This window comes from Neovison vison, chromosome 2 (genome assembly GCF_020171115.1).
Source record: "Neovison vison isolate M4711 chromosome 2, ASM_NN_V1, whole genome shotgun sequence".
In the NCBI taxonomy this organism is placed as follows: Eukaryota; Metazoa; Chordata; class Mammalia; order Carnivora; family Mustelidae; genus Neogale; species Neogale vison.
In genome coordinates this window covers 203,534,089-203,561,895 of record NC_058092.1, presented here as the reverse complement: position 1 = coordinate 203,561,895, position 27,807 = coordinate 203,534,089, and the positions used below count along the sequence as shown (strand labels likewise).

The 27,807-nt window shown below is 43.6% G+C and overlaps 1 protein-coding gene and 1 long non-coding RNA gene across 2 annotated transcripts; one reads left to right on the top strand and one right to left on the bottom strand.

Moving 5' to 3' along the window:
• Positions 1-46: 46 nt before the first annotated feature.
• On the bottom strand, positions 47-11,269 carry IFIT5 (interferon induced protein with tetratricopeptide repeats 5). The gene is made up of 2 exons (XM_044240070.1): positions 11,111-11,269; positions 47-2,968 (listed from the first exon to the last, which is right to left on the bottom strand). The coding sequence occupies exons 1-2, from the start codon at positions 11,113-11,115 to the stop codon at positions 1,525-1,527; spliced, it is 1,449 nt and encodes a 482-aa protein (XP_044096005.1). The 5' UTR covers positions 11,116-11,269; the 3' UTR covers positions 47-1,524.
• On the top strand, positions 11,244-27,807 carry LOC122900909. Its single transcript, XR_006383330.1, has 3 exons — positions 11,244-11,411; positions 21,246-21,433; positions 26,405-27,807. It is a non-coding gene; the product is annotated as an uncharacterized LOC122900909 (long non-coding RNA).

Genomic DNA, 27,807 nt, shown 5'->3' with positions numbered 1-27,807 from the left:
GAATAAACAAATGGAATGAGTAAAATAAAAACAGCAGGGACCTAAGTAAAAGATTTTCAAATTTTAATTTATGAAATACATTGCAGTATGGATGTATGTTTGAATATGCATAGAAAAAATATCTAGAAGGATACATATTAAATTGTTAACAGGTTACCATGCTGGTGTAGAATTAGGGAAGGGTAAAGGGGGGTGCCCCTACTTTTAAACTCATATGCTTCTGTTATGTTTGAAATTTTACAATGAGAATTCATTACTTTTATAATATTCACAACCATAATAGAAAATTTTTTTTAAAAAAAGTAACAAAAAGTAAAAAACACACAAATATGTATACAATAGTTTTAAGAGCTACATTAGAGGTATGGAGAATTAAATCACATGGCACACTTTTTCGCTAATACTGTGGTGGTAAATATAATTGTGTAGTATGTAACCAAAGAAACAACATTAGAGAAGCTACTTTTAGCAACATCCCAATTAAAAATGTCCCCTGGGATAAGAGCCCTTAAACACTGACCCTTCAAGATGGATATTAAAACTGAAAGCAGGACTTAACTATTCCTGTAGAATCTATAGGAAAACATGTCAATCTGAAAACTTTAGACAAAAGAAAAAGCTTCACAGAAGTAAATTTGCAATTATAAAACAATTAACCAAAAATCGGGAGTATGAGAACAATCCAGTCCAGACCCAAACCAAATCATAGAAATCTTGGTAATCTAAGGATGTAGGTTAGGGACATCTATTTTACCCATTTGTTTATCATTTCTCCCAATTTCTCAATTGGCCTGCTTTCTATCTCAATGATTTTAACCTAAGCATACTGGAATTTCAATAGGAAGGAGTAAAATTAATTTGGGAGATAATATTTGTTATTTCTCATGGGTCCTTTAAGTTCTGTATTTGAAGAAGTCTTTTTTTTTTCCCTATTTGTTTTTTCTCTTTTTATTGAAGTCACCACAGATGACAAGCTTTTTATTATTATGAACTTTCTTCTTTCAACAAAGAGGATTCTTTAGGTGACTATCAGGTTGAGAGTTAAACATTTTCATTAAAGTCAAAACATCTGTAACTGGAAGGGTCCATCTTTTGCAAGCTACATACTTAAGAGCTTAACTAATATAATTTTGCACTCCTGAAAGAGTATTCCTGACCTAGGTGTCAGGGTTTATACAGAATTATACTTACTGTGTGAGTAATATGAAAAATTTGATAACATTTAATCAAAAATTACTATAAATGGCAAAAATAAAGGGTATAAATGGCCATATCATTTTTAAAAGTACAATAGCTGAAATATTTGTTTCTCAGTGGACTATATTAGTTTAATTTTTAAAAAAGGAAAACAGCGTAAGAGTCATCATTATGTATATATAAAGTATTTAGCATCATGCTTGGTATATAACCATCCAAAAAAAAAAAATGGCTCTATAATGAACAATGGGTTAAAATAATAAACAAAAAAAAATAATGACCCAAAATGGAGAGAAAAGCTTAGAACTAATTTCCTAGAGTATGTATTTAAATAGAAAGTCGAAGCTCACAGAGAGCAGTAAGGAATTCTTCATTTTCTGGATCTACTTTTTGGGCCCTCTCATAGTACTCAGCAGCCTGCCTTTTTTCTCCTTCCAGCTTGTAAACAAACCCTAGCGCACTTAAACTCTGCACATCTGAAGCATTGTGACCGAGTCTCTTGACAGCCAATTTCTTCAGAGCACTTGTCAATTTGGTGCGTAGGGATGACCGGTCTTTGACCTTTAAGGCTTCTAAATAATGGTGGATAGCAGTACTTTCTGATTTACAGTGAAATTCCTGAAAGCGGCCATAGTGATAGTGGATCTGATGTTTGTGATCATCAGTTATGTTCTCCAGACGAAGGGCTTTTTGGAAAACATCTTCAGCATTGCTGTACTGGCCTCCCTCAGCATACATGTTGGCCAGATCTGTGTAGGCAAATGCAAACATAGAGTCCTTTTCCACAGCTGCTTTGAAATGAAATATAGCAGATGTAATCAGCTCATCAACTTTCAGTTTATCCTTTCCTTTAGGTCTGTTTCGTGTGGCCTTCTTGATTTGGATCATTTGTGCCCTATAGCAAAGTCCCATCTGGTGATGCAAGAAGGAAGAGGTTGGTGTCACCTCCAAAGCCTTTTTCAAAAGTTCGAGAGCTTTGTCCCAGGAATTTTTTCTCCTGTAGAATTTGGCTGCATAACGAAGGACATATGGTTGGGAGGATATCTGGTCCAGGATTTCTTCAATATACCTTTCCCCTTCCGCTTCTGCATGTACATCTTGAAGCTTCAGTGCCAGAAAAACCTTAATGTAGGAGTTATCTGGGTTCAAGGTAACAGCTTTCCTCAGAGGGCCCAGGGAAAAGCTCTTTATAGACCCTTCTCTATCAGAATCATCCAGCCGGTACACTGTGATGGCATAGCCGATGTTAAATTCTGGATTGTCAGGTTCAACTTCCAAAGCCTTCTCAAAAGCTGCTTTAGCCCGTTGGTAATACTTTCCTCCAAATTTCAAGAGTGCCCATCCTTTTTCACAGTCAATCTCAGGACACTCCAACTTATAATTAGAAGGACTGGACAATTTCTTGCAAACATTCCCGATCTTGTCTATATACTTCTGAGATTCTTTGAGATGGTCCATATGATAATATACCCAGGCATAGTTTCCCCAAGTGACCAGACTTCGTATTTCCTCTTTGTCTGAGTGTTCTTGCCGGATTATTTCTTCTGCTTGTTCCAGGCACTCTAGAGCATCTTTATTTTGGCCTTTCAGGTGTTTCACATAGGCCAATAGGTTATAAAGAGTGAGTCTAGATTTTGTGGTAAGAAATTCAAGTTGTTGCCCAATTGTATCTTCCACATCAAACAGATCAATGTCTTCCTTAAGTAAATTCCATGTAAAGTGACATTCTAACTCCAACAGGATGGCCTTCAGGGAATCCTTAGGAATTTCACTGTCAAAGATAAAATCCCTTTTAATTTTGAAGAAATGAAGGAAATAATCAATCTTTAAACCTTATATACAGTTTTTTGTTTAACAACAATTCTACCTTTTATTTGATCTTACAGTTAAAGCACTAGTCCTCTATATCTTCAAACTGGTTTCCCTGGTGTAGAGTTAAATTCTAGAAATATCCTCATTATTTATTGCAAAAGCAATTTTGGAGCGATGACAGGATTATCTATGTCACAGGATATTTATTCCCTTCTGGTAGTCACTTACCCATGAGTACCTCCAATTTTTCAGAAGGGAATTTAAAATGTTTTATTTACTTCCCTTGAAAATTAAGAATAATAAATATATATAGCAATAATTAATATAAAAGTTCCATTTCTATATTATGAGTAGGAAGGGAAAGAAGAGGTACAAAATAAGAAAAAGGAGTATACTGAAGAAGACACAGAAACCATACCAATATATCATTTTTACAGAGGAAGCAAAGAAGGGAAAAAGAGAGGGAGGAAGGAAGAGAGAGGGGAAGAAAGAAAAGAAGGAACTCCTACAGAGAGAAAATGCACAGAAACAGATAGTAACTGGTATACCAACAGATGGGGAAAAGCATTAAATTTGAGATAGATAAAAGGAGAGTAACAGATTTCCAGAAAGATGGGGAAAAGGGACAAGGAAATTTAGTAAGCTTAACAGATTTGATGTAAGTGCCACATCCTTCTGACCTCTAGAATTGTAGGCAACAATAGCTAATGCTTATTATTACCTTGTCACTGCTATTAAAATTCACTTCACAAATATTTGTTGAGCTCCCTTTGTGCAAAGCACAGTGTAATCTCTGCAGGGCACACTACAGGCACTATCTCTGAAACTAGGAAGATACAGAGGGAAGGAAGGGCAAGGGAATATTTATTCATTACTGAGACAATTTTATGCGCAAGATCTTCTAAGTAACCCTGGGTATGTAACTGTGAACAAGACATAGCCCTGCTTATACAAAGCTTGTAAGTAAACAATTACAATTCAGTATAAAGTTCCATAGAAGTGACCCAGGAAGTGTACATAGTCGAGTGCTGTGGACATCTGTGGTTTTTACTTGGTGAGGACCCATTCTTTTGGTTTCCATTTCTGAACATTCTCTTCTACTCAGTCCATGTGATTTGAAATGGACTGTCTACCTTTGAGTCTGGGAAGGGACATAATATTCTAGCCGTTCCCTAGTTTCAGTGATATATTCCGAGGTAGTCCAATTAAAATATACTTTTGTTGAAATCGGACTTTGATGGAACTCTCTCTCTTCCTTCTAAAAATTTTATGTTGGTAGAATACAACCTTGGGTTTGCTGATGGCCATCTTTCCAAACTTGGGGGCAGTCTGCCTGACTGAGAAAAAATCTTATAGAGAGGAAAGCAGAGTTTAAGATAGTGACTATAAACAGTCTTGCCTGGATCACCTTATCTACCCCTGGACTCCTATTTACTTAAAGAAATAACCTCCTGCTTTAAGCCACTCTAAATTAAGTTTCTATTGTCAGCAACCGACAAAATCCTAATTAACATACCTGGTTTTATTTTTTTTGCTTTGCTGATAGTGGTAGTGTGGACAGTCAAGAAAGACTGGGTGGCTCAGTTGGTTAAATATCTGTCTTCGGCCCAGGACATGATCCCGGAGTCCTGGGAAGGAGCCCCACATCACGCTCCCTGCTCAGTGGGGGAGACTGCTTCTTCCTCTTCCTCTCCACCATCTACCCCCCTTATGTGATCTCTCTCTCTCTAATAAATAAATAAAGTCTTAAAAAAAAGACTTTCTCAATCTATGATTAATCATAATTAAGAAATGTATAGAAAAAGAAAAAAGAATTCCTGTGCTTGCTTCGGTAGCACATATACTAAAATTGGAAAAAAAAAAAAATTCCTGGGTGCCTGGCTGGCTCAGTGGGTTAAAGCCTCTTTCAGCTCGGGTCATGATCCCAGGGTCCTGGGATCTAGCCCATTGGACTCTCTGCTCAGCAGAGAGTCTGCTCCCCTCCCCACCCCCCCCAACCCCCGCCTGCCTCTCTGCCTACTTGTGATCTCTGTCTGACAAATAAATAAAAATAAAATAAAATAAATTTAAAAAATTCCTTAAGTCTTCTCTCAGAGGAAAATGCCCTAATTATGAACAGTATCTGAACAATACAGGGTATGTGCATGTGAATGTGTGTTTATTTCCTTCAAATGCATACAAAGACCCCCATCCCCTTGTATGTTAAATATAAATATATAGTTGTATAAATGTTTATGGGAACTATAGTAATAGTGCCATCAAAACATTTATTGACCACTTCATGTCATATGTGTCAGGCAATATCCTAGTTGTAGTGGATAGTAGTGAACAAGTTAGAAAATGGCTCTTTCTTGGCAATTACATTCTGGGAGGGGAAAAAAACAAAAGGAGTTGATGGAAAACAAATATGTAGAAAAATCAATATGAAAACAAACAGACAACATAATTCCAGGTAGTAGTAAATGTTAAGAAAAAAATTCTGGGTAATGGAATTAAGAGTGGTGGTGGTTGGGAAGGTACTTTAGTTATAATTATGAAAGGACAGCTTTTGTAGAAAGGGGCTATTGAAGTAAGATCTCAACAATGAAATGGAGGCAATCATAAAAGATCTGAGGGCAGAATGGTCTAAGATGGTCTCAACCAGGGTGCTTTTGCTCCCTAGGGGATATATGGTAATGTCTGGAGATAAGGTTGGTTGTCACCACTGGAGGAATGCTACTAGCACCTACTGGGCAAGGGATGTTGCAAAATATCCTACAATGCACATGTCAGTCCCAACAATGAATTATCCAGCCCGAAATGTCAATAATGTTGAGAATGAGGAAACCTGGTTTGGGCTGAGATCAGTGAGTGGAAAGACCTTGACATGAGAACAAACTTGGTGTGTTCATGGGACAAAGGAAGAAAAATGTGGCTGAAGCATAGTAAAGAGGAATAGCAGAAGATGAGGTGTAGAAGTAGGCAGGGACAGATGATGCAGGATTTGGGAGTCCATGATAAGGAACATAAATTTTACCCTTAACTGCAATGGGAAACCTCTGGGGGAAACTTTTCAAGTAGAAAAATGATAATGTTTGATATAAGTTTTTAAAAATCCCTCTGGCTGCTGTGAGGAGAATGAACAATCAAGGATCAAGAGAGGAAGTTTGCAAACTGATATGGAAGCTATTTGTTCAACCAAGATTAACTGAGAAGTACAATGTAGAGGGCATGTTCTAAGTGCTGGGATACAGCAGTGATTAAAACAGAAAAAACACCCTGACTTCATGTAGCTTATATTCTAATAGGGCAGTGGGGTGGCCAAGAAAAGATTAAAAAAAAAAAGACAGAAAATATAGAGTATGTTAGATGGTAATAAAGAGGAAAAATAAAGCAGAAAAGGAGAAAAAAATGGGAAGTTGCCAGGGAATTTGAGAGGTGGTTAAAATAGAAAGAGCATGGTGAGAGCAAATCTCCCTAAAAGAGGCTTGAAAGCAGCTGTCAAGGAAATCTAAGGAGAGATGATGCAAGCTTACACAGTGGTTGCAATGGAGGGTTAGTGAAGACTGCATTGGTTATACTTGAGGCAGAGCGGACAGGTCTTTCTGATGAATTTGGTGTGGGGAGGGCCATGAGGAAAAGAGAGAATCCGGGATGATTCCTACGCTTTTGACTTGAGGAAGTGAGTGGACAAATCAAGGAGCCTATATGGAAATGTTAATTTTGAGATGTCTATTACACATCAAAGTGAAGATGCCAAGTATGAAATTGGATATTAATGAACACAACACTGGGGATGAGGAGGAGTGAAGTTAGAACTAAGGATATAAAATCAGGAGTCACAGACATGCAGATGGACTTTAAAACCACAAGATCTAGAATGAGATTACCTAAGGAGTGAGCATAGACTGAGAAGAAGGTAAAAAACTAAGCTGTAAGACACTCTAGGTCAAGTAGACTAGAAGGACCAGGATAGGAGGCAAAGAAAGAATCATTAGTGAGGGAGCTGGAAAACTAAGAAATCTGGTATCAATGAAAGCCTAAGGAAGAAAATGTTTTAAGAAAGAGAGATGAATATTCAATGTGCAAAATGATTCTAAGAAATTGAGTAATTGAGGACAGAAAAGAGATCACTGTTTTGGCAGGAGTAAAGCTGTGGGGGACCAGGGCAAGTGTTTCAGAATGAAGGTAGGGATGAAAACATTATTGGAGGGTGCCTGGGTGGCTCAGTGGCTTAAGTGTCTGGCCTGGGTCATGATCTTGGAGTCCTGGGATAGGGTCCTGCATTGGGCTCCCTGCTCAGTACACTTCTCATTCTCCCTCTGCTCCCCCAACCCCCATGCCCCGTGCTCTCTTTCCCCCTAATTAATAAATAAAATCTTAACAAACAAATAAAAAAATTACTGGAGTGGGTTGAGGAGATAATGTGAGGTAAAGAAGTAGATATGGGGAGTAGAGGCCACTCTCTCAAGGAATTTTACTATGAAGGAACTAGAGAAATAGAGCTGTATCTGGAGGAAGGCTGATGAAAATGTCAAAATAATTTTTAACCACAATATTTTTAATAATTTAATGATATGATATGCCAATAGGAATGATCCAGTAGTAAGGGAAAAAATGATGCTTGTAGAAGAGAGGCAGGGATAACTACAAGAAAGATGGAACATGAAGCTTAAGTGAAACTATACATTGTTAATATTCAAAACTTTATCTCCAGCTTCAATCTCTTAATCATTGTTGCTATGCCCTTTGTCATCCAGCCCATGTCTACTTCTCTAGCCTCATTTTGTACAACCTTCCTTCCACTCCCTGCACTCTAACCATACAGGTCTCTAAAAAAACTGTTACTTCTTCTGCCAAGTATGTATCTACCTCAGGGCATCTGCATGGGCTTTTTCTTCCCTCATTTTGTGAACTCTTCCTCAGCGAGTTCTAGCGCTTACTTAACTCTCACAATTCTGGTCTTGACTCAAATGTCAGCTCTTCAAAGAGGTGTACCCCTGACCACCTTGGCTAACGTCTAGTCTAGTCTAGTCTAGTCTATCTCATTTCCCTTTCTGTATAGCACTTTATATCAGTATTTGGTGGGAGTTGGGAAGGAGGAGAAGAGTGTTTTAAGTCAAATACTAGCTTGATGTTTTAAACTGAATCAAACAGAGTTTTAGGAACTGGAAAGGGGTTGTCCTAATAGCAAAAAGTGACAGAAGTTACAGAACTGAATTGCACAATTAGTAGTAGTGAATGAAAAAATAAAAGTATTTCATATTTATAACCTAATCTCTGATCTAATCTCTGATCTCTCCCCTGAATTCTAGACTTAATGAATTTTCACTTCACACCTTCAGTTAGTTCAGTTGGCATCTCAAATAAACATAAGCAATCCAGAAATCTGGATTCCTTGAGCTTGTTCCCCCCTCAATCTTTTTTGGCACCTCTTAGTTCCACAGGCCAAAGAATCCAGGAGTAATCTGATCTTCTTTTTCTCTCAACCTCTTATCCAATCCAATTGGAAGTCCTGTTAAATCTAACACCCAGATAAACCTCAAATCCAAGTACTTTCCTCCATTTTTACTGCCGTTTTACTAGTCTAAACCACAATTACCGTTCCTTTGAGCTGGAGCAAAAATCTGGTCTTGATCCCCTCAGAGTCCAACTAAACTTTTGAAAATGTAAACCAGATGATATCGGTCTCCTGCTTAAAATCTCCCAATGGCTACCCAACACCTTAGATATTAATCCAGTCCTTGCCATGTCCTTTAAGTCCCTAAAGAATCCCTTATCTATCTGTCCAACCTTTTCTTCTCCTATTCTCCTCTTCATTCACTGTGTTTTGGACCTTGACTTTCCTATCTTGCACACATCAAGTTCAAGGACTTTAAACCTGGTCATTTTACCCTGGGAATGTTCTGCTTCTAAATCTTTGCATAACTAGCTCTTTTCTATAACTCAGCTCCAACATTCTCTACCAAGGAGGCTACCCATAGCAGAAATATCTAAAATAGTCCCCTCCATTCTAGGTTACTATCTTAGGCCATTACATTATTTTCCTTGTAACTCTTAACACATTCTCAATTGTGTTACTCAATTATCTATTGTTTATCTATTGCCCCCATTTAAATGTAAGCCCCATAAGAATAGGGACCTTGTTCTGATTTTATATTTTTCACCACTGGGTCCCCAGAGCTGTGTCCCTGGAATCTTTTATTCTAGGCAGTAAATAGAAGCTCAATAAATAAAATATGTGTTGAATGAATGCAGTTATATACTGGCAGTTTCTGGCATGTCCAGCGCAAAGGTATAGGCTTAGCGTAAAAAGCACCAGGATTCCAGACGAGAGAATTCTTACTAGTTCTTCACCTTCTGCTAATGGCTCCAGGCTTTCTCCCATTTCAGTTTTCCCCATCTCATTTGTCTTAATATCTTGGCATGCTCTCTGTCTGGCTTCATGTTTGGATTTTGAAAATAAGTTTTAGGCTGTTTCCCATGGTCCTGACTGGGAAACCCAGTATAACTGTCCTTTGTAGTTGTTCCTTTTTCTCATGTAACTGCACCCAAATCATGGGCAAGACATCCCCTTAACAACCTGCCCAGATCCATGGCAAATGGGCTTACCAGACCCCTGCCCATCCATACAGTATAATGAACACGTTTCTGTTGCAAAGTTTACACCAGCCCAGCTCAAGGACGATGAAGAGGGATGCCTCAGGTAATATGAATGTAGTTGTGAGATCTCAAGGGGATAATCAGTCAGTCACTGAAATGCCTTGCCCAGACTCTGTGGAATTTAAGCCCAAATGGATGCTATGTGAAGTTTCACTTTTCAAAACTCTGTCTCTGGAAAGCTGGCAGAGAGAGGCTATTGTGTCTGAAGAGGCAACATTTATCTTTAGGGAATTTGGGGAGTTTGGCCAGGAAGGAGCAGTCTTTCATTGTCCCTGGGGGACAGTTAAACCCCAAGTGGGTTCCACCCCTCTTCCAGCCCATCCTGCATACCATTAGGCCCATCCCTTTTCTTCTCATTTATTCAGACATCTTCCTGATACCTCCTCCCCATCTTACAGGTATTAGAAGTGAAGCACTTATTAAATCTCCTTTTTACTTAAAATAATAATAAACATTTGCAAATATTAAGTACCAAGCAATCAACTAACGCCACAGTCCTAAGACTGGGAGGTCATTGATTTGTACGTATAAGAAACTGACTCAAACAGACTTAAAACTCTGTTTTAAGCAACTTTGCATTGGGTCACCCATCTAGTAGGTGTTCAGAATGAGGATTTAGAAGAAAGGGCTGTCTGCTTTAGGAGCCCAAGAGCTTATCATCTCATCCCTCTTACTAACTGCGGTTCACTCATTGCGCACAGGGCAGGGTGCCAGCCCCTGGGGACACAAAGTGGGTGAGAAAAGGACCCCACTACCATAAGGCAGTAAAGGAGACAGAAGAGAACACACCCCCCCCCCTTCCAGTAGCGGACTGGGCGGAATAATAAGAATCAGGACGCGGTACAAAGGCAGCTCACAAGAAGGGAAGAACTCAGACTCAGAAACCAGAAAGGCAAAATGGCAGTAGCCGACCTAGGTGACAACTGCAGGGCTGCGGCCAAATCGTGTCTGCCCACATCAGGGGAATGGCAGCTGCCGGGCCGGGAAGGGGAGGAAGGCGACGGGCCTCAGGAGACGCCTGCCACGTAGAAGCCGCCTGGAATAGCCGTGGTGGCAGCCGCCAACCAAGCACGGTCGCCGCCGCCACCGAGAAGAGCCGCAGGGAGCTCATCTCCCGGGGAGCGTCGCCTGCCCCCTCCCCCGCCTACCACCCTGGCCGGACAGTCCTGACTCGAGAGGGTCAGGCTTCGGGGAAGCGCGCGCTCGGCGACCTTCCCCGCCAGGCCCGACTCCAGATGCCCGGAACCGAGTCGCGGCTCCCGAGAGGATGCCCCAAACCCGACGCCCGGCTGCTGGGCGCGAGGGGCTCGGCCACTTGAAGGGCCGCGGCGCTGTGCGGTCAACGGGCTGGGAAAAAAAAAAAAAACAACAAAACAAAACAAAGCATCACAACAAAACACCACCTGCTTGGAACAAAGGCCTACGCAGTCTGGGGGGCAGAAGCGGGGAAAGCCTTTACCTCATGGTGGCTGGGCGCTGCGTGTAGCCCCGGGAGGCTGCAGTACCCTCAGGCTTTCTCCTCAGGACTGGAATCCCGGCCTGCGGAGCTGCGGGGCGCGCGCGAGAGCGGACGTGTGCGCGTGCGCGGGCAGTGTGGGCGGGCGGTGGGCTCTTGCCCCCGGGTCTCTACTGCGCTAGGTCGCTGCCCAGGCGTTGGCTTTGTTAAACGCAGGACCAGAGCGGGAAGAGGGAGCTGGAAAGTGAATCTGATCTCGGACTAGGCGGAGTCCAGTTCCAGGAAACGGAAACTTCTGCTAGAGGTAAGTGGGGCCCAGCTCGGCTGAGAAACCCCGGGTTGGGGGGCGGGGGCGGGGTGGAGGGGGCGTGCATGTTTGCAGAGCTCCGTGTGGTTCCGTGTGGAATTTGCAGCTGGCCCGCTGGACTTTGGCCTGGGCTCTCACCTGTCTTGCTAAGCCTGCGTGGTGCTCGAGCAACCTTTTAAATTTATTGTTAAATAAAATGAGAGGAGATTGTTCCGTTATTCTTGTTGTAAGGGTGGCACCGATGCTGTTTCCAGCTTTCTGTATCCTAAGCTGAAATTGAAGTCCTTGCTTCCCGTCTTCACTGAAAAAAACAGGTACAATGCTGTACACCAATGCAGTTATTTCTGTTGGGTAAATTTAAGGAAGTTTTGGGGTCAAGATGTATAAACAGTTTAGCAGTTGATAGGCATTGCTGCATAGCTTTGAATAGAGGTTTATACACATCCACTCACAATTGTGTAAGAGTGCTTGTCTTCTGTGCCCTTGCCAGCCTTACTCACCATAATAAGATTCTAGTTGAAGATGGGGGTGGTATTGGGAAGCTAAGCAGAAAATGCCAAATATCAATAAACCTAGACTTTTGTTCCACTTGAATTCAGTCATTCATTCATTCAGCAAATTATATTGAACAGCTGCTAAAACCAGACATTGTTCAAGGTACTATCAATATAGTAATGATGAAAATAGAGGACCTACTTTTTTGGAGTTATCTTCTAGTATGGGAGATAAAAATAGTAAAGAACAAATGAAACATTATGTATCAGATGATATGGAGAAAAAGCACAGAGAGGTTTGGAGTGCCGGGTATTTTTGCTAGTATAAAGCTGTTGGTAATAGCTGAATAGCTTGTTTCACTAAGAAAGTGGCAACTGAGCAAAGATCTGAAGTGGGTGAGGAGAGAGCACTGGAGATAAGGAGCTAGCGAAGAAAGTTCCAGGCATGGGAAACAGTAGATACAAACCCCTGGACGTGAAGCATACTTGGCGTGCATGGATGGTGTGTTTGGAATGGGAAGAGCAGGGAAAAAGTCCCTAAGAATTGAGGTCTGAGAGGTAATGTGGTGGACCTAAAGCTATCATAATGTTTTTCTGAAGCGGGAAGCCACATTTTAGAAAAGGTATTGAATGGTTTAGTATGGGTAGAAAATAAACCTAGAATTTCCTTCTTACTAAGAATTTTAAAAAATTTAAAAGAATTAAGAATAAAAAGAATTTCGGGGCTCCTGGATGGCTCAGTGGGTTAAGCCTCTGCCTTTGGCTCAGGTCATGATCTCAGGCTCTCTGCTCAGCAGGGAGCCTGCTTCTCCCACTCTCTGCCTGCCTCTCTACTTACTTTTGATCTCTCTCTCTCTCTCTCTGTCAAATAAACAAATAAATTTTTTAAAAAAAGAATAAAAAGAATTTAAAAATTAGTCCTCCACTGTTTGAAAAAATTTCCAGTATGTTGATCGTGTTTTTTCTTCCTGGTTCCCACTTCTTTCCCTTCCTTTCTTTTAGCTTATCTGGGTCAAGAGATTGTCTTTCCTTATAAAGGTTTAAATGAATAGCAACTAAGCAATCAGAAGTAAACATCAACGGAAAAAGAAATCCTGGTTATCTACATATATTGTTAAGAATTCAAATTCAGAAAGACAAAAACTACCTGTAAAAAATTCAAAGAATATGGGGCTCCTGGGTGGCTCAGTGGGTTAAAGCCTCTGCCTTTGGCTCAGGTCGAGGTCCCAGGGTTCTGGGATCTAGCCCCCCCCCCCACATTGGGCTCTCTGCTCAGCAGGGAGCCTGCTTCCCTTCCTGTCTTTCTGCCTGCCTCTCTGCCTACTTGTGATCTCTGTCAAATAAATAAACAAAATCTTTAAAAAAAATTTAAAGAATATGCATTTTCAGGATGGAGGAAACGAAGACCTGTTGAGTGGGTGTTGAACATGTTGAAATTATTAGGAGGAATTTATAGATCAATCTTTATTTTCACAGAAAGGTGGATTGGGTGCGGTCTTCAGCAAATCAATAGTGCATTGTCTTTTGAATTTATTCTTTTCAAAAAATGTTTATTTATTTGACAGAACACAAGAGAGCGTGCAAGCAGAGAGAGTGGCAGGCAGAGGGAGAGGGAGAAGCAGGCTTTCCGCCAAGTGGGGAACCCGATGTGGGGCTCAGTCCCAGAACCCTGGGATCATGACCTGAGCCGAAGGACAGACACTTAATTGACTGAGCCACCCAGGTGCCCCTTGATTAATTCTTACCAAAATGTAAAACACAGCAACTAGGGAAAAAGGAAACAGAAAGTGAAACATGGCAACTGACCTAAAATCGGCTTGAGAAACTGAAGCTTAAGTAATAACTCCTCTAAGAAAGAGATGTATATGTGCTGCAGAGTTTCTTAATCTTGGCGGCTATTGACGTTTGGGCTGGATAATTCTTTGTTGCGGGAAACTATCTAGTGATGTTTAAGAAGCATCCTTATTTATAACCACTAGATGTCAGCAGGACCCTGCAGATGTGACCAAAAAAAAAAAAAATCATCTCTATTAATTGGCAAACACAACTTTTTTTTTTCTCTAAGGCCCCAAATCCTCTCCCCTATTATGCCCCTCCTCCAAGAATCACTGGAGTACCAGACTGAATACCCTCATGTCTTCAGAGCACAGCCTGAAATACATAGGAGGTGGACTTTGAGTAGAAAAGAAATGGCTGAATACAGATAAAGGACAGTTGGGGATGATACTGGAGTTCAGAAGGAGACCTGTGTGGATGGGTGGATATCAAGGGGAATGTCCCAGAAGGCCTATTCCCTCCAGCATGGACTCCAGCATGGAGGTGGCTGTCTCACATTTGGCCTGGCTGGGTATAAGCTCCAGAGCTGTGGACTCAGACTGAGGGTGAGACATTCAAGCTGGGCAGGCTGCAGGTAGAGGCCCTTAATCCCAGTGCAGTTCCAGCACTCAAAGCATCGTGGGAATGGAGACGTTGGTGGCTAGGGTGATCTCCAAAGAGCTGGAACCTGCCGTAGCGTGCAGACCGCAGTTAGCGAAGACCTGGGCTGCAGTACTCAACAATAGTGAATGGCAAGCATTGTGGCTTGGCCTGATTTAGGGGTACATGAGAGACACCCCCTTGGCACTTGGAGAAATTCCAGAGGGGACGTAACTAAGGACACCAATGAGGTTTTGTCAGTCATTTGTATTGGAGTAGCAAGCTCATGAAATTCAACTGTCAGTTTAAAGAGACCACTTGCTAATACCTAGAGATATTCATATGTGAGGCTGGCAATTACATTTTTGTTTAAGATTTTATCTATTTATTTAGAGGGAGCATGTGAGTGGAGAGAGGAGCAGAAGGAGAGAGGGATTCCCAAGAAGATCGCACTCTGAGCGTGGAGCACAACTTGAGGCAGGATCCCGCTACCCCAAGATCATGACCCAGGCCAAAATCAAGAGCTGGACATTTAACTGACTAAGCCATCCAGATACTTCTAGTGGTGGCATTTTCAGTACTAAAGAGTATCTGTTTTCCTAAATTTGCTGCTTGTCATTCTCTGCAAACATCCAGGCTGTCCCACACTTTAGCGTTACTAAGCCCTGAGAAGTGCAGCGTTCTCTCCCAGAGTAGGGAGGGATGGGATAGAGAGACAGTATTGGGTTGTAAGACACTTCAGTAACAGTAATCTCTGGAAATTGTCAAAGCACAAACACATCACATAATCCAGGGATTTATTTTACATCATTGAACACTGCTTTTTGCGTGTAAGTGGCGAATAACAATACCTGGGAAGAGTTGCCTAATAAAGAATGAACCAATTCTCCAACGAGTAATTACCTTTCATATTTCTCACTCTGGTAGAATTGGCAGTGGTTAAACTCATTTTAAAACAGCATGCTTCCCCATACAGAAGCACTTTAAAATATCATTCCTGTTAAATCTAACAGATCTCTTGTTTCAGTGATAAAGAAGTTGGGAAGATGGTTTCTACCTGACTCTGATGCCTGCCCTCAGTGATACAAAGTTTGCTTCTCTGCAATTTCTGTAAAATTTCAGTAGAAATCCAAAACCCTACTGATTAGTATTCTGTTAATTACTTGGGGATTTGTAATTTTGTAGATTAGGAATCCCTACCAGGGAATGAAGGGAGCTTCTAGAAGCCAGGAAAGGTACAAAAAGCATTGTCCCCTAGAGCCTGTGGAGGCAGTGTGGCTCTGCCAGCACCTTGATGTTAACCCAATGAAATCCGTTTCAGACTTCTGACCTCCAGAACTGTAAGATGATAAACGTGAATGGTTTTAGCCTACCAAGTTTGTGGTAATTAGTTATAGTTACAATAGGAAATTAATATATCCTCCTCCAAAACAAATATAAAAATGAAAAAACAGTAACATTGTTTCCTTATTATTTTTCTTCTTAAATATATTACTTGGTGTACAATGTCTTTTAATAAAATGTCCTACTCAAAAGTGACTCAAATTATACAGCAACCTTTTCATGTTTCTTGATCAATACCAGCAAATGACTGAATTCATAGTGCTTCAAACCAAATGGAATAAAAGAGAAATGCTTGGACAGTTTGACAAATTAAATTCCAAACTTCTTTTTGAAGAAAACATGACTTTTAATTGACTGCATACTCATTGTACTGTTTTTCTCACTGGATTATAAAAGGCATGAGGTTTGGGGAAAACGTCTGCTTTTTTCACTGAAGTTAATTACATTGAGGTAGACCGCATTTGTCCATTCCTAGTTCCTAGAAGAATGTGCTGTCCCTCATGACATCTTATGACCACGATATAGTTTAGATCCATGTATTCATTTCCAAACCCAACAAATCAAGATTACCTAAATAACAAGAATCCCACTCCCTAAGTTTACTGTAGTTACAGAAGTAGGTAGTGACTCTAAGCAAAATACCACAGAAATGGAAAGTAGAACTATCTAAGGGAAAAGAAAAGGGACCATGGCCAGGCTGGCCCACTATGGGAGCCTAAGTTCACTTAAAGGGAAGAGTGGCTATTAGACAAACCTTGTGTTATCTGGAGGTAAGCAAACCTAAGGCATTAGAAGGAATTCTTAGGCCTGTTTCCTTGACAGAACTACCTGATTGTAGTGGATTCCTCAGACATACACCATCTCACTTATTATAGGGGTGCGTGCTCTGCATTGTGCAAGAGGGTAAATCTCCATTACAGAAAAAGCCTTAATGGGACCAATAGGACATTTTTTTCCTGAGATTCCCTTCACACCTCTTCAGCTTGGGCACAATATTTCTTATTGTGACATTAAGACATTCTTTTTTTTTTTTTTAAGATTTTTTGTTTGTTTATTTATTTATTTATTTGACAGAGAGAAATCACAAGTAGACAGAGAGGCAAGCAGAGAGAGAGGAAGGGAAGCAGGCTCCCTGCTGAGCAGAGAGCCTGTTGCGGGGCTCGATCCCAGGATCCCGGGATCATGACCTGAGCCAAAGGCACAGAGCCTTAACCCACTGAGCCATCCAGGCGCCCCAACATTAAGACATTCTTATTAAGACATTAAGTCTTCTTATTAAGACATTTCACCTTTATTTGCTTCTGTGCCCTCAAGACACAGTGGCAAAGACCAGCTGGAATCACATTGTCTGTTTCAGTATTGGACTTTGGCATTACTGGCTATGTCATCATGGGCTGGTTGGCTCACCTTTTTTTTAAAAAAAAAACACGTTTATTTATTTATTTATTTATTTAGTAAACTCCACCCTCAACTTGGGGCTCCAACTCATGACGCTGAGATCAAGAGTTGTGTGCTTTTCTGACTGAGCCAGCCATGTGCCCTGGTTCATCTTTCTAAGCCAAAATTTCTTACCTATGAAATCAGAATAGTCACAGATCTTTCCTCATGGGGTTGTGGTGAAGTGAAATGGAGTAACACATGGAAAGCATGTTTACACACTAAAAGCATGTGCAGAGCAGAGCATTTAGTAACTGGATGTTACTATCATTATGTATGACAAATCCCTGCATCTGCGCAGTGGGCAGTCTGCACTAACCTCTAGCAGGAGCACTTCCCCATTATAATTTGGGGAATTATGTCATGTCTCTGACTGTGCAGCTGCTGGAGCAGGTGCTCTGCTGTGATCCTCAGGCCAGGGCAATCTAGATCTTCCCACCTTAGGACCCAAGTCAGAAAGCCTTGGACATGCCCACACATGGAGCCTGGTGATGCCTTTTGGGAAGCAGGCATCTAGCCCTTCCCTTGGATGGACTGATCTATGTGGGGAGAAGAGATTTTGGAAAGGTGATCACTTCTCAGCTCTCTCCTAGTTCTGTATCAGATAGGATGTTTCTAGAAGACCAACTGAGTTTCCAGGTGAAAACATTTTCTGCAAGGCACCAGCTCTAACCTAACTCTGAAATAAAGGGATGGAAATGTCAGCAAATACTGAAAAGTTAGAAGGGCTATATGCACTAATAGCAGTATGTCTTTGAAATTTTTGTGCATAAAATTATTGCAAATAAAATACTTTTTAATTGAAGTATAGTTGACATATTGTTTCATATTAGTTTCAGGTGTAAAAATAGTGATTCAGCGTTTATCTACATTATGTAATGATCACCACAGTGAGACTATACCATTTGTCATCCTACAAAGTTATTACGATATTATTGATTATATTCCTATGCTGTACTTTATTATCTCCATAACTTATTTACTTTATAACTGAAGGTTTTTACCTCTTAATCTCCTTCCCCTATTGACACCTACTTTCTCTGACACAGAAACAAAGCAAATCTTTATCTTGTGATCACTATGAATTTGGCAGCAGTCCTGGTTCTGTGGGGTTCTGACTTAGCTGATTAGGTATGCAGAATCTTGACCACGTGTCTTTGGCATGAACAGACCCATGAACTCACAGGACAGCAGCACTAAGGAGAGAGGAAACAGTCAATATAGTGTATAAATGTGTCTATGTGTATGTATGTGTCTGTGTGTGTTTACAAATAGGAAAGAATAGTGAAAAGTAAAGAGGGAAACTCATTTTGAGTGGACAGGGTTTTGACTTGAGGAAATGAAATTTGAGCATAGAACTATGAGTCCAATATCAGAATTCTAGGACCAGTTCTGTGTTTGACTAACAATCTAGATGAGTCAAACTCTATGAGTTGTCTTATCAGTTAAATAAAAGTGTTAGCCTTGGACAGTGGCTTGCAGCCCTGGCTGCAAACTAGAAAATTCCTTGAGAATCTTTTAAAACAAAGCAAAAAAAACCCAAACCAAACTAAACAAAACAAAACAGAGAAGCTGATCCCTGAGCTAATCTCTAGACCAGTGAATCAGAATCTCTGGTAGTTAGGCCCAGGCATCAGAATTATCAGTCATTGAAAGAAAGAAATCCCAAGGTAATGTTAGTGTGTAATCATGATTTAAAACCACGCACTAGGGGTGTCTGGGTGGCATGGTTGGTTAAATACCTAATTCATGGATTTGGCTCAGGTCATAATCTCAAGGTGGTGAGATCAAGCCCTATATCAGGCTCTGGGCTCAGGGAGGAGTCTGCTTGAGTTTTGTTCTCTCCCTCTCCCCCTGCCCCCACTCTCACTCTCTCTCTAAAATAGATAAATAAATCTTAAAAAAAAAAAAAGGAAAAACCCAAACAAACAAACAAAAAAGCCCACTGGGCTTGGTTTTTCTTCTTAGTATGGTCTATGGACCAGCAGCATCAGCATCAACTAAAGCTTGTTAGAAATGCAGGGTCTTAGGTCCCTGACACAGACCTACTTAGAGTTTTTCTTTGAACAGGATGTCTAGGTGACTTGTTGATTTATTAACGTTTAAGGGGTGCCTGGGTGGTTCAGTTGGTTAAACCTCTGACTCTTTAGAGTGAGAGAAAGAGCGTGAGCAAGGTGAGGGGCAGAGGCAGAAGCAGACTCCCCGCTGAGCAGGGAGCCCTATGCGGGGCTCAATCCTGGGACTCTGGGATCATGACCTGAGCTGAAGGCAGACATATAACCAACTGAGCCATGCAGGCACCCCCTAAATGTCTGACACTTGATCTCAGCTCAGGTCTTGATCTCAGGGTCATGAGTTCAAGACCCATGTTGTGAGTTCAGACTCAGCATGGAGCCTACTTTAAAAAAAAGTTTGAGAGGTCCATTTTTAGATGATTCCTGGGTCCCTTACAGGCCAAATGACATAGGAGTATGAGTAGGGACTCATTCCCAGTACATGTCCATCTTTCTTTGAGGCTCTGAGTCAGCAGCTTCTTTTCTCTGTGCCTTGATGTCTCCACGTTTACCTTAATAATTCACACAATATGATAAAGGAACGTAGGTCAAAGTGCTTTGACCTCTATATGCAGTGTCTGATGTTTGCCTTAGAGATTACTCATGTTTGCAAATTCATGCCAGTCACATCCATAAGGAAAATACTCAGCTATCTTCTCTGAAAGTTAAAGTAGTTTTCATACCATCTCCGGTGTTCTTAACGGCTGCTTTGGCCTACCATAATTTATATCCCTGGCTGACTTTCTTATATTCCACATGTAAAATAAGGAATATATGGGATTTTTGTGTTTTATTTTTACATGTCAAGCAGTCATTCACTTGGAATTGTCAGTATAAATGTCAAGGAACATTTACGCCATTGACCTAGTCTCAAGACATTGCATAGCCTGCTCCTATAATGTCTATGAGAAAAGTTCTCAGCATCCTACGAGGCAAACACTTTTAGACTTGTCTGAAATATCTTGGACTTAGGGAGTCCACTCAACTAAAAAAAATAAGAAGAGGTAAAGATATTTCCTAATTGCGTTGAAGTTAAGAATTCTAAGCTGGGCCGAAAAGCACAAGTTCTACTACTCACATCATTTCATCATTTTCATAGCTCTGCGAAGTCCTTAAATGTTTGGGGAGCTGGATTCAAACATGTTGTTGGTATGTCTAAGACAGTCTTCATTGCCATTAGCTCCTTATTTTTTTTCAAAAGCCAGCGAGCTGGGACACTTGAGTGGCTTAGTCAGTTAAGAGTCTGCCTTCAGCTCGGTCATGATCCCAGGGTCCTGGGATGGAGCCCTGCATTGGGCTTCCTGCTCAACAGGAGACCTGCTTCTCCCTTTGCCTGCTGCTCCCACTGCTTGTGCTTGCTCTCTGACAAACTTTTTTTAAAAGTTAGCAAGCCATGAATGGTCATTAATTACATGCAGGCTGCTTTTTTGGTACCTGGATATGACATATTTCCTCTTCTCAAGTGACTTGCCATCTAAGTGGAGAGACAGATTCATAAGCATTTATTCAAATTCAAAACCACACGGCCACCCTGACCAAGTGCCTTATATCCTGGTCTGGCAAGACATGATTGAGAACCCTCCCTTCTGGCTTAAACCTTTTCTCCCTCCCAAAGCAGGACCTACGTCCTGCGGAACCCAACTCCTAAGTCTAACAAGAAAACGGAGTCCAAACCAAAGACTCCGCTTTGCCCAGTCCTTCAGGACACTTCCACGGAGGACCTGATTCTTCCACCACCCTGCCAGGTCTCCCCACCACCCTGTCTGCCCCTCCAGAAGAAGCATTAGGGGCTGCTGAGGGAGTGACGCTCCCCCTACCAGATGGAGGGGCCCCCATGCATGGGCCAGTGGCAGGGACACGTGGGCGGACCCATCGGGCAGCCCCAACCCCAAACCTGGGACTGGCCGATTCCACTGTCCTTCCCCTCCGCACTATGGGACCCCCCCAATGAAACGGGAAGACAGCCAATGTTATATTGGCCATTCTCTACTAGTGATTTATACAACTGCAGAACCCAACATGCAAAGTTCTCCGATAAACCAAAATATCTGATTGGTCTTTTGGATACTGTTCTTTTCACCCATCAGCCCACCTGGGATGACTGTCAGCAGCTCTTGCAGGTTCTCTTTACCACTGAGGAAAGAGAGTGAATCCAGGTGGAAGCCCAAAAGTCCATCCATCCTGGGTGATGACAGACAGCCAACTCAGAACCCTGATCTCATAAATGCAGCTTTCCCCTTGTCTCGCCCCACTTGGGACTACAACTCGGCAGAAGGTAAGGAGAGGCTCTGGGTCTACCGCCAGACTCTAATGGCAGGTCTCAAGGCCACAGCATGCAAGCCTACCAATCTGGCCAATGTATATGATGTAAGACAGGGTAAAGATGAGAGTCCGGCGGCATTCCTATGAAAGATCATAGAGGCGTTCAGACAGTACACCCCTAGGGATCCAGAGGCCCCAGAAACCAGAGCTGCCATTGTTATGGCTTTTGTTAACCAAGCTGCTCCAGACATTAAAAGGAAATTGCAGAGGGTAGAAAGACTGGGAGTAAAGAGCCTACAGGATCTGATAGTGGTGGCAGAAAGAGTCTACAAATAACAGAGAGAGCCTGGAGGAACAACAGGCTAAGATAAGTGACCATCAGACCTGGAACCTGGCTAAGATCCTACTGGCCACAACCATGGATGACCCACATGAAAAACAGAGACGTCTCAAGAAGTTGGCTTCAGGAGCAGGTAAGAAGGATGGCCCCCTTTGAGAATGCCCTAAACTGAATAAAAACCAGTGTGCTTATTGCAAAGAAGAAGGCCACTGGGTAAAGGATTGCCCCAACAAAAGACCAGAGGCCTCCACTACTATCTTGGAGGTCGAAGATTTAGATGACTAGGGGGGTCGGGGTTCGGCACCCCTCCCCAAGCCCAGGGTAACCCTTAAAGTGGAGAGGCAACTGATTAAATTCCAAGTAGACACCAGGACACAGCTCTCTGTCTTGCTACTGTTAGGGTCCGTGATCAAAAGAACAAGACTGATACAAAGCGAAGGTCAAGCAAAGCTTTATTTCGCGCCAAGCATCAAGAATCACACTGACCGGTCAGGGCTTTCTTTTATAAAAGGTGACAACTTTGAACCCAGCGAGCCTACTCCCAACAAGGTTGCTGGCATCTAGGTCGTTTCTCACTGTGACACTGCTGAGGGTCCTGGTGTGCGGGGCAGGGCCGCTGGCGTCTCAGGGACTGCTGACAGCTGGACCGCTGGTGTCTCAGGACCGCAGGCGTCTAGGGACCACTGACAGCTGAACTGCAGGTGTCTCAGGACTGCAGGCATCTAGGGACCGCTGACAACTGGACCGCTGGTGTCTCAGGCGTCGAGGAACCGCTGACAACTGGACCGCTGGTGTCTCAGGCGTTGAGGGACCACTGACAACTGGACTGCTGGTGTCCAGCGGCTCGGGGCCGCCAGAGGCTGGAGGCTGCAGGCGGTGGCTCGGGGCCACCGGAGGCTGGACCGCCAAACGCGGTTATAGCTCTTACAAGAGCTGTTACAGCTCTTCTATTCACCGTTGACTCCCCTGCTCTCCGCCGACTTCCACCGCTCTCCCACTCTCCGGGGGCTCCACCGCTCTCCTGCAGCAGGCCCCCTTTGACAGCCTGGCAGAGTAACCTTTATGGGGGTGGTTGAGCCCCGCCCCTACACAGGTGGCCAATTGAATTCCAATTTCCCCAGTGGATATACATACGCCCCACTGATTGGATGTCTCCAGTCAGTCTGCCCCACCCTTACATTCAGAGTCCACAAGCAAGTTCCTCTGGGAGGGGCAGACCCTTACACTACAACCTCAAGGGAAGTTGACAAATAAGACCTCATGGGTATAGGGGGCCACAGGCACTAAACAATATTCATGAACTACCCGAAGAACAGTGGATCTCGGCATGAGCCAGGTATCCCACTCCTTCGTGGTCATCCCTGAGTGCCCCTACCCCTTGTTAGGCCAGGACCTACTCACCAAGATGGGAGCCCAAATTAGTTCCCACCCTAAAGGGGCAAAGGTTCTGGATAAAGAGGGGCACCCGATCTAGGTGCTTGTTATGAACCTCAAGGACGAATATCGTCTTTGCCAAGCGCCCCCAGCACCAATGACTGACATTGACCACTGGTTGCAGGAGTTTCCCCAAGCATGGGCAGAAACGGGGAATGGGACTGGCCCCACATCAGCCAGCTATATACATTGAATTAAAGCCAGGAGCAGATCCAGTCAGAGTCCACCAATACCCCATGCCTCTCACAGCACAGACAGGGATCACCCCACACATTCAGCGACTGCTAGACTCGGGCATACTGCGGCCTTGTCAGTTGGAATGGAACACTCCCCTGCTGCTGGTGTGAAAGCCACACTCTAATGATTATAGACTGGTCCAGGACTTGAGGGAAGTTAACCGATGGGTGATGGACATGCACCCTACGGTCCCAAACTCCTACACTCTCCTCTCCACCTTGCCCCCAGACAAGACTTGGTACACAGTGCTAGACCTAAAGGATGCCTTTTTCAGCTTGCCCTTGGCCCCAAAGAGCCAAGAGCTCTTCACTTTTGAGTGGGCGGACCTGGAGAAGGGCATCAATGGCCAACTCACCTGGATTCGACTACCCCAAGGATTCAAGAATTCGCCCACCATCTTCGACGAGGCACTGCACGAAGACTTAGGTGAGTTCCGTACCAAGCTCCCTAATCTGACTCTATTACAATAGAGTCCTGTTGACAGCAGAGGACCAGGAAACATGCCTACAAGGCACCAAGGATTTGCTCCAAGCGATAGCAACTCTGGGATACCAGGCTTCAGCTAAGAAGGCCCAGATCTCCAGAACAGAGGTGAGCTACCTGGGGTACAAATTAAAAGATGGACAAAGATGGTTAACGGATGCGTGGAAGGAGACTGTCTTGAGAATCCCACAGCCTCGAAACATCTGCCAGGTACATGAATTTTTAGAGTCGGCTGGGTTCTGCCGATTGTGGATCCCTGGTTTTGCTGACATGGCTAGGCCCTTCTACGAGGCCACAAAACAAAAACAGGACTTTGTATGGACTGGGGCCATGAACAAAGCCTTCAATGACCTTAAACAAGCCTTGCTTTCAGCCCCTGCACTCGGGCTGCCTGATCTGACTAAACCCTTCCACCTTTATGTGGATGAAAAGAAAGGGGTGGTGAAGGGAGTCCTAACTCAATACATAGGCCCCTGGAAGAGACTGGTGGCCTACCTCTCAAAGAAATTAGATGCTGTGGCCGCTGGATGGCCTCCATGCTTAAAAATTATTACTGCAGTGGCCATCATGGTCAAGGAGGCAGATAAGCTGGCTATGGGGCAGGAACTATATGTCACTACCCTGCATGCCATTGAAGGGGTGCTCAAACAACCCCCCAGACCAATGGATCAGCAATGCCCACTTGACCCATTACCAGGGCTTGCTTTTGAACCCTACCAGAATTTTGTTCCAGGTACCAACAGCCCTAAACCCAGCAACACTGCTCCCTAACCCTGACTGGGACATCCCCTCCCCCCAACATGACTGTCAAGAAATCCTGGCTCAGGTGCACGGAGTCAGAGCCAATCTCCAGGACCGACCACTGCCGAACTCGGATGACACCTGGTATACAGACAGCAGCAGCTTTGTCTGGGAAGGAATCAGGTATGCAGGGGCAGCTGTGACCACAGACACAGAGACTGTCTTGGCGGAACCGTTAGCAGCTGGGACATCTGCCCAACATGCAGAACTGATTGTGCTAACCAAGGCACTAACAATGGGAACAGGCAAGTGGATAAACATCTATACTGATAGCAGGTATGCCTTTACCACAGCCCACATCCACGGAGCCATTTATAGAGAAAGAGGGCTCTTAACAGCAGAAGGAGAGACTATTAAAAACAAGGCAGAAAAACAACAAGAACAAAAAACAAAACAAAACAAAACAAAACAAAACAAGGCAGAAATCCTTGAGCCCCTAAGGGTCCTCTGGCTGCCTAAGGCACTGGCCATTATGCATTGTCTGGGACACCAAAAAGCAGACACGCCAGTGGCCAGGGGAAACTGGCTGGCCAACTTAAAGGCAAAAGAGGCAGCTCTTTTGGTGAACCATGTCTTAGTGACCACACTGCCTGATCCAGGAACACCGAACTTGCAAGATGCCCCCAACTACACTGACACAGACTTACAATGGATTGGGCATCTGCCCATGACACAAGGTGGAGAGCTGCAGATTCCAGCATAATCCTACCAGAGGAATGGGGACGGCGAGTCCTATCCAAAATGCATAAGAGTACCCACATGGGAACAAAAAAATTGGAAGACTTGGTGCGACATGCAAGGATCACCATCAAAGACTCCCGATCAAAGACCGAACAGATTGTGGCAAGCTGTCATGCATGTCAGTTAACTAATGCCACTGCCCATGGATCTAACCCAGGCACCCAGCTCCAGGGGGGACCACCCAGGAGCTTACTGGGAAGTGGACTTCACTGAGGTAAAACCTGGAAAATACGGATACAGGTATTTGCTATGGTTTGTAGATACTTTCTCAGGATGGACAGAGGCACGTCGCACCAAACATGAAACAGCACAGATCGTGACCAAGAAGCTTCTGGAAGACATCTTACTGAGTGTGGTTTTCCTGTTAAGATTGGATCAAACAAACCAGGATTCGTCTCCAAGGTAACACAGGAAGTAGGGCTAGTACTTGGGGCAGATTGGAAATTACATTGTGCATATAGGCCCCAGAGCTCAGGACAGGTAGAGAGGATGAATAGACCATTAAAAGAGACCTGGGTGGCTCAGTTGGTTAAGCAGCTGCCTTCGGCTCGGGTCATGCTCCCAGCGTCCTGGGATCGAGTCCCACATCGGGCTCCTTGTTCGGCGGGGAGCCTGCTTCTCCCTCTGCCTCTGCCTGCCATTCTGTCTGCCTATGCTCGCTCTCCCCCCCCACCCCCTCTGGTAAATGAATAAAATCTTTGAAAAAAAAAAAAAAAAGAGACCTTAACTAAATTAGCCCTGGAGACTGGCAGGGACTGGGTGACTCTCCTCCCCTTCACCCTATATAGGGTATGAAACTCCCCATATAAGATGGGACTTACTCCCTACAAGATCATGCTCGGTATTCCTCCACCTATTATTCCCAATTTAAAACCTGAGGTGCTTGCTGAGTTTGATGATCACTAACACCTTTTCTCCCTCTAAATGTTACAACAAACCCATGAACAGGTGTGGCCTAAGCTGAGGGCCCTCTACGAGATTGGGCCACCCCCGGACCCCCATCGATATCGGCCAGGTGTACGTCCGGAGACACCAACATCAGACACTTCATCCCGGCTGGAAGAGACCCTACATCGTGCTCCTGACCACTCCCACATCTCTCAAGGTTGACGGGATTACTCCCTGGGTCCACTACACCCACGTCCGGCCAGCTGACCCACACGCTGTTCTCAAGGACTTTGTCCCAGAATGGAAAAGCCAACCAAACAAGGACAATCCCCTGAAGATAAAACTGCGGTGGTGGTAATAATACTCTTAACCTTGTTTACCCAATGCCTTTCCAACCCCCATTTGCCACAAAATCTGACATGGATAATTTATAACGCAGCCACTGGAGACACTTTGAGTACCACCACCGGCTCTCACCCACCTGGGACATGGTTTCCCTCTTTACTTGGCTAAACTCCTTCACCTAACCTGGGATGAAACCTTCATTAGTAAACATCATTTCTATGTCTGCCCGGGGCACACCAAAGAAAAAGCACAACAGTGTGGAGGCACCAGCAGTTATTACTGCTCTTCATGGAGCTGTGTCTCCACTGGCCACATCTGGTGGAACCCTCCTGTAAAAAAGGACCTTATATCTGTCAGCCGAACTGGTACTACGGGCCAGTGCTCTAAATCTACTAAATCTATAGAGGGCACTTGCAATCCAGTAAGCATTACTTTTACTCCTGAAGGACACGCAGAGACAAGATGGAGTACTGGACTCTGGTGGGGAGTAAGACTTTATGAAAAAACCAGAGTTTTCCCCAGAGACCCAGGTGCTATATTCGGAATCAAACTCCTCCAACAACCCTTAACTAACCCAGTTGCCTTAAGCCCAAGCCCTGTGCTAGCACCTTCTCTGCCCAAATCTCAGACAACTCCTTCCTCCCCAATGCCCTCCTCTGTACCTACCGTGCCGTCTGCATCCAATAACACCCCTGATACAGACACAGTCACTCCCACCCCAACCTAAACCAGCCTGGACCCATGATTGGGTCTTTCCTTAGGTACATCTGAGAGGGGGGAATGTGGAGGTCGAGAAAATTAAGGACATCCCACTGCAAGTTTAACCTTAGGAAGAGTACAGCCATCTTAGCTTCAGCAGCCATCTCAGGCTCCAGTGATCAGGGGCTGAACTTTAGTTCCAGGAAAAACCGCTAAGCTTTAGTAATAGGAAAAACCGCTATACCCAACCCTGCAACACCCCAGCAACAGCTAATCAGCTTACTGCAGGAAAGTCTGAAATTTCCCCTCTTCCCCCCCAAAGCCTCTTGTAATGACACATAAATACCCCTGTCTTAACTAGACTCGGGGTCCAAGTCCCTACTCCGCTGTGTTGGGTATACTTGGGCCCAAACATAAGC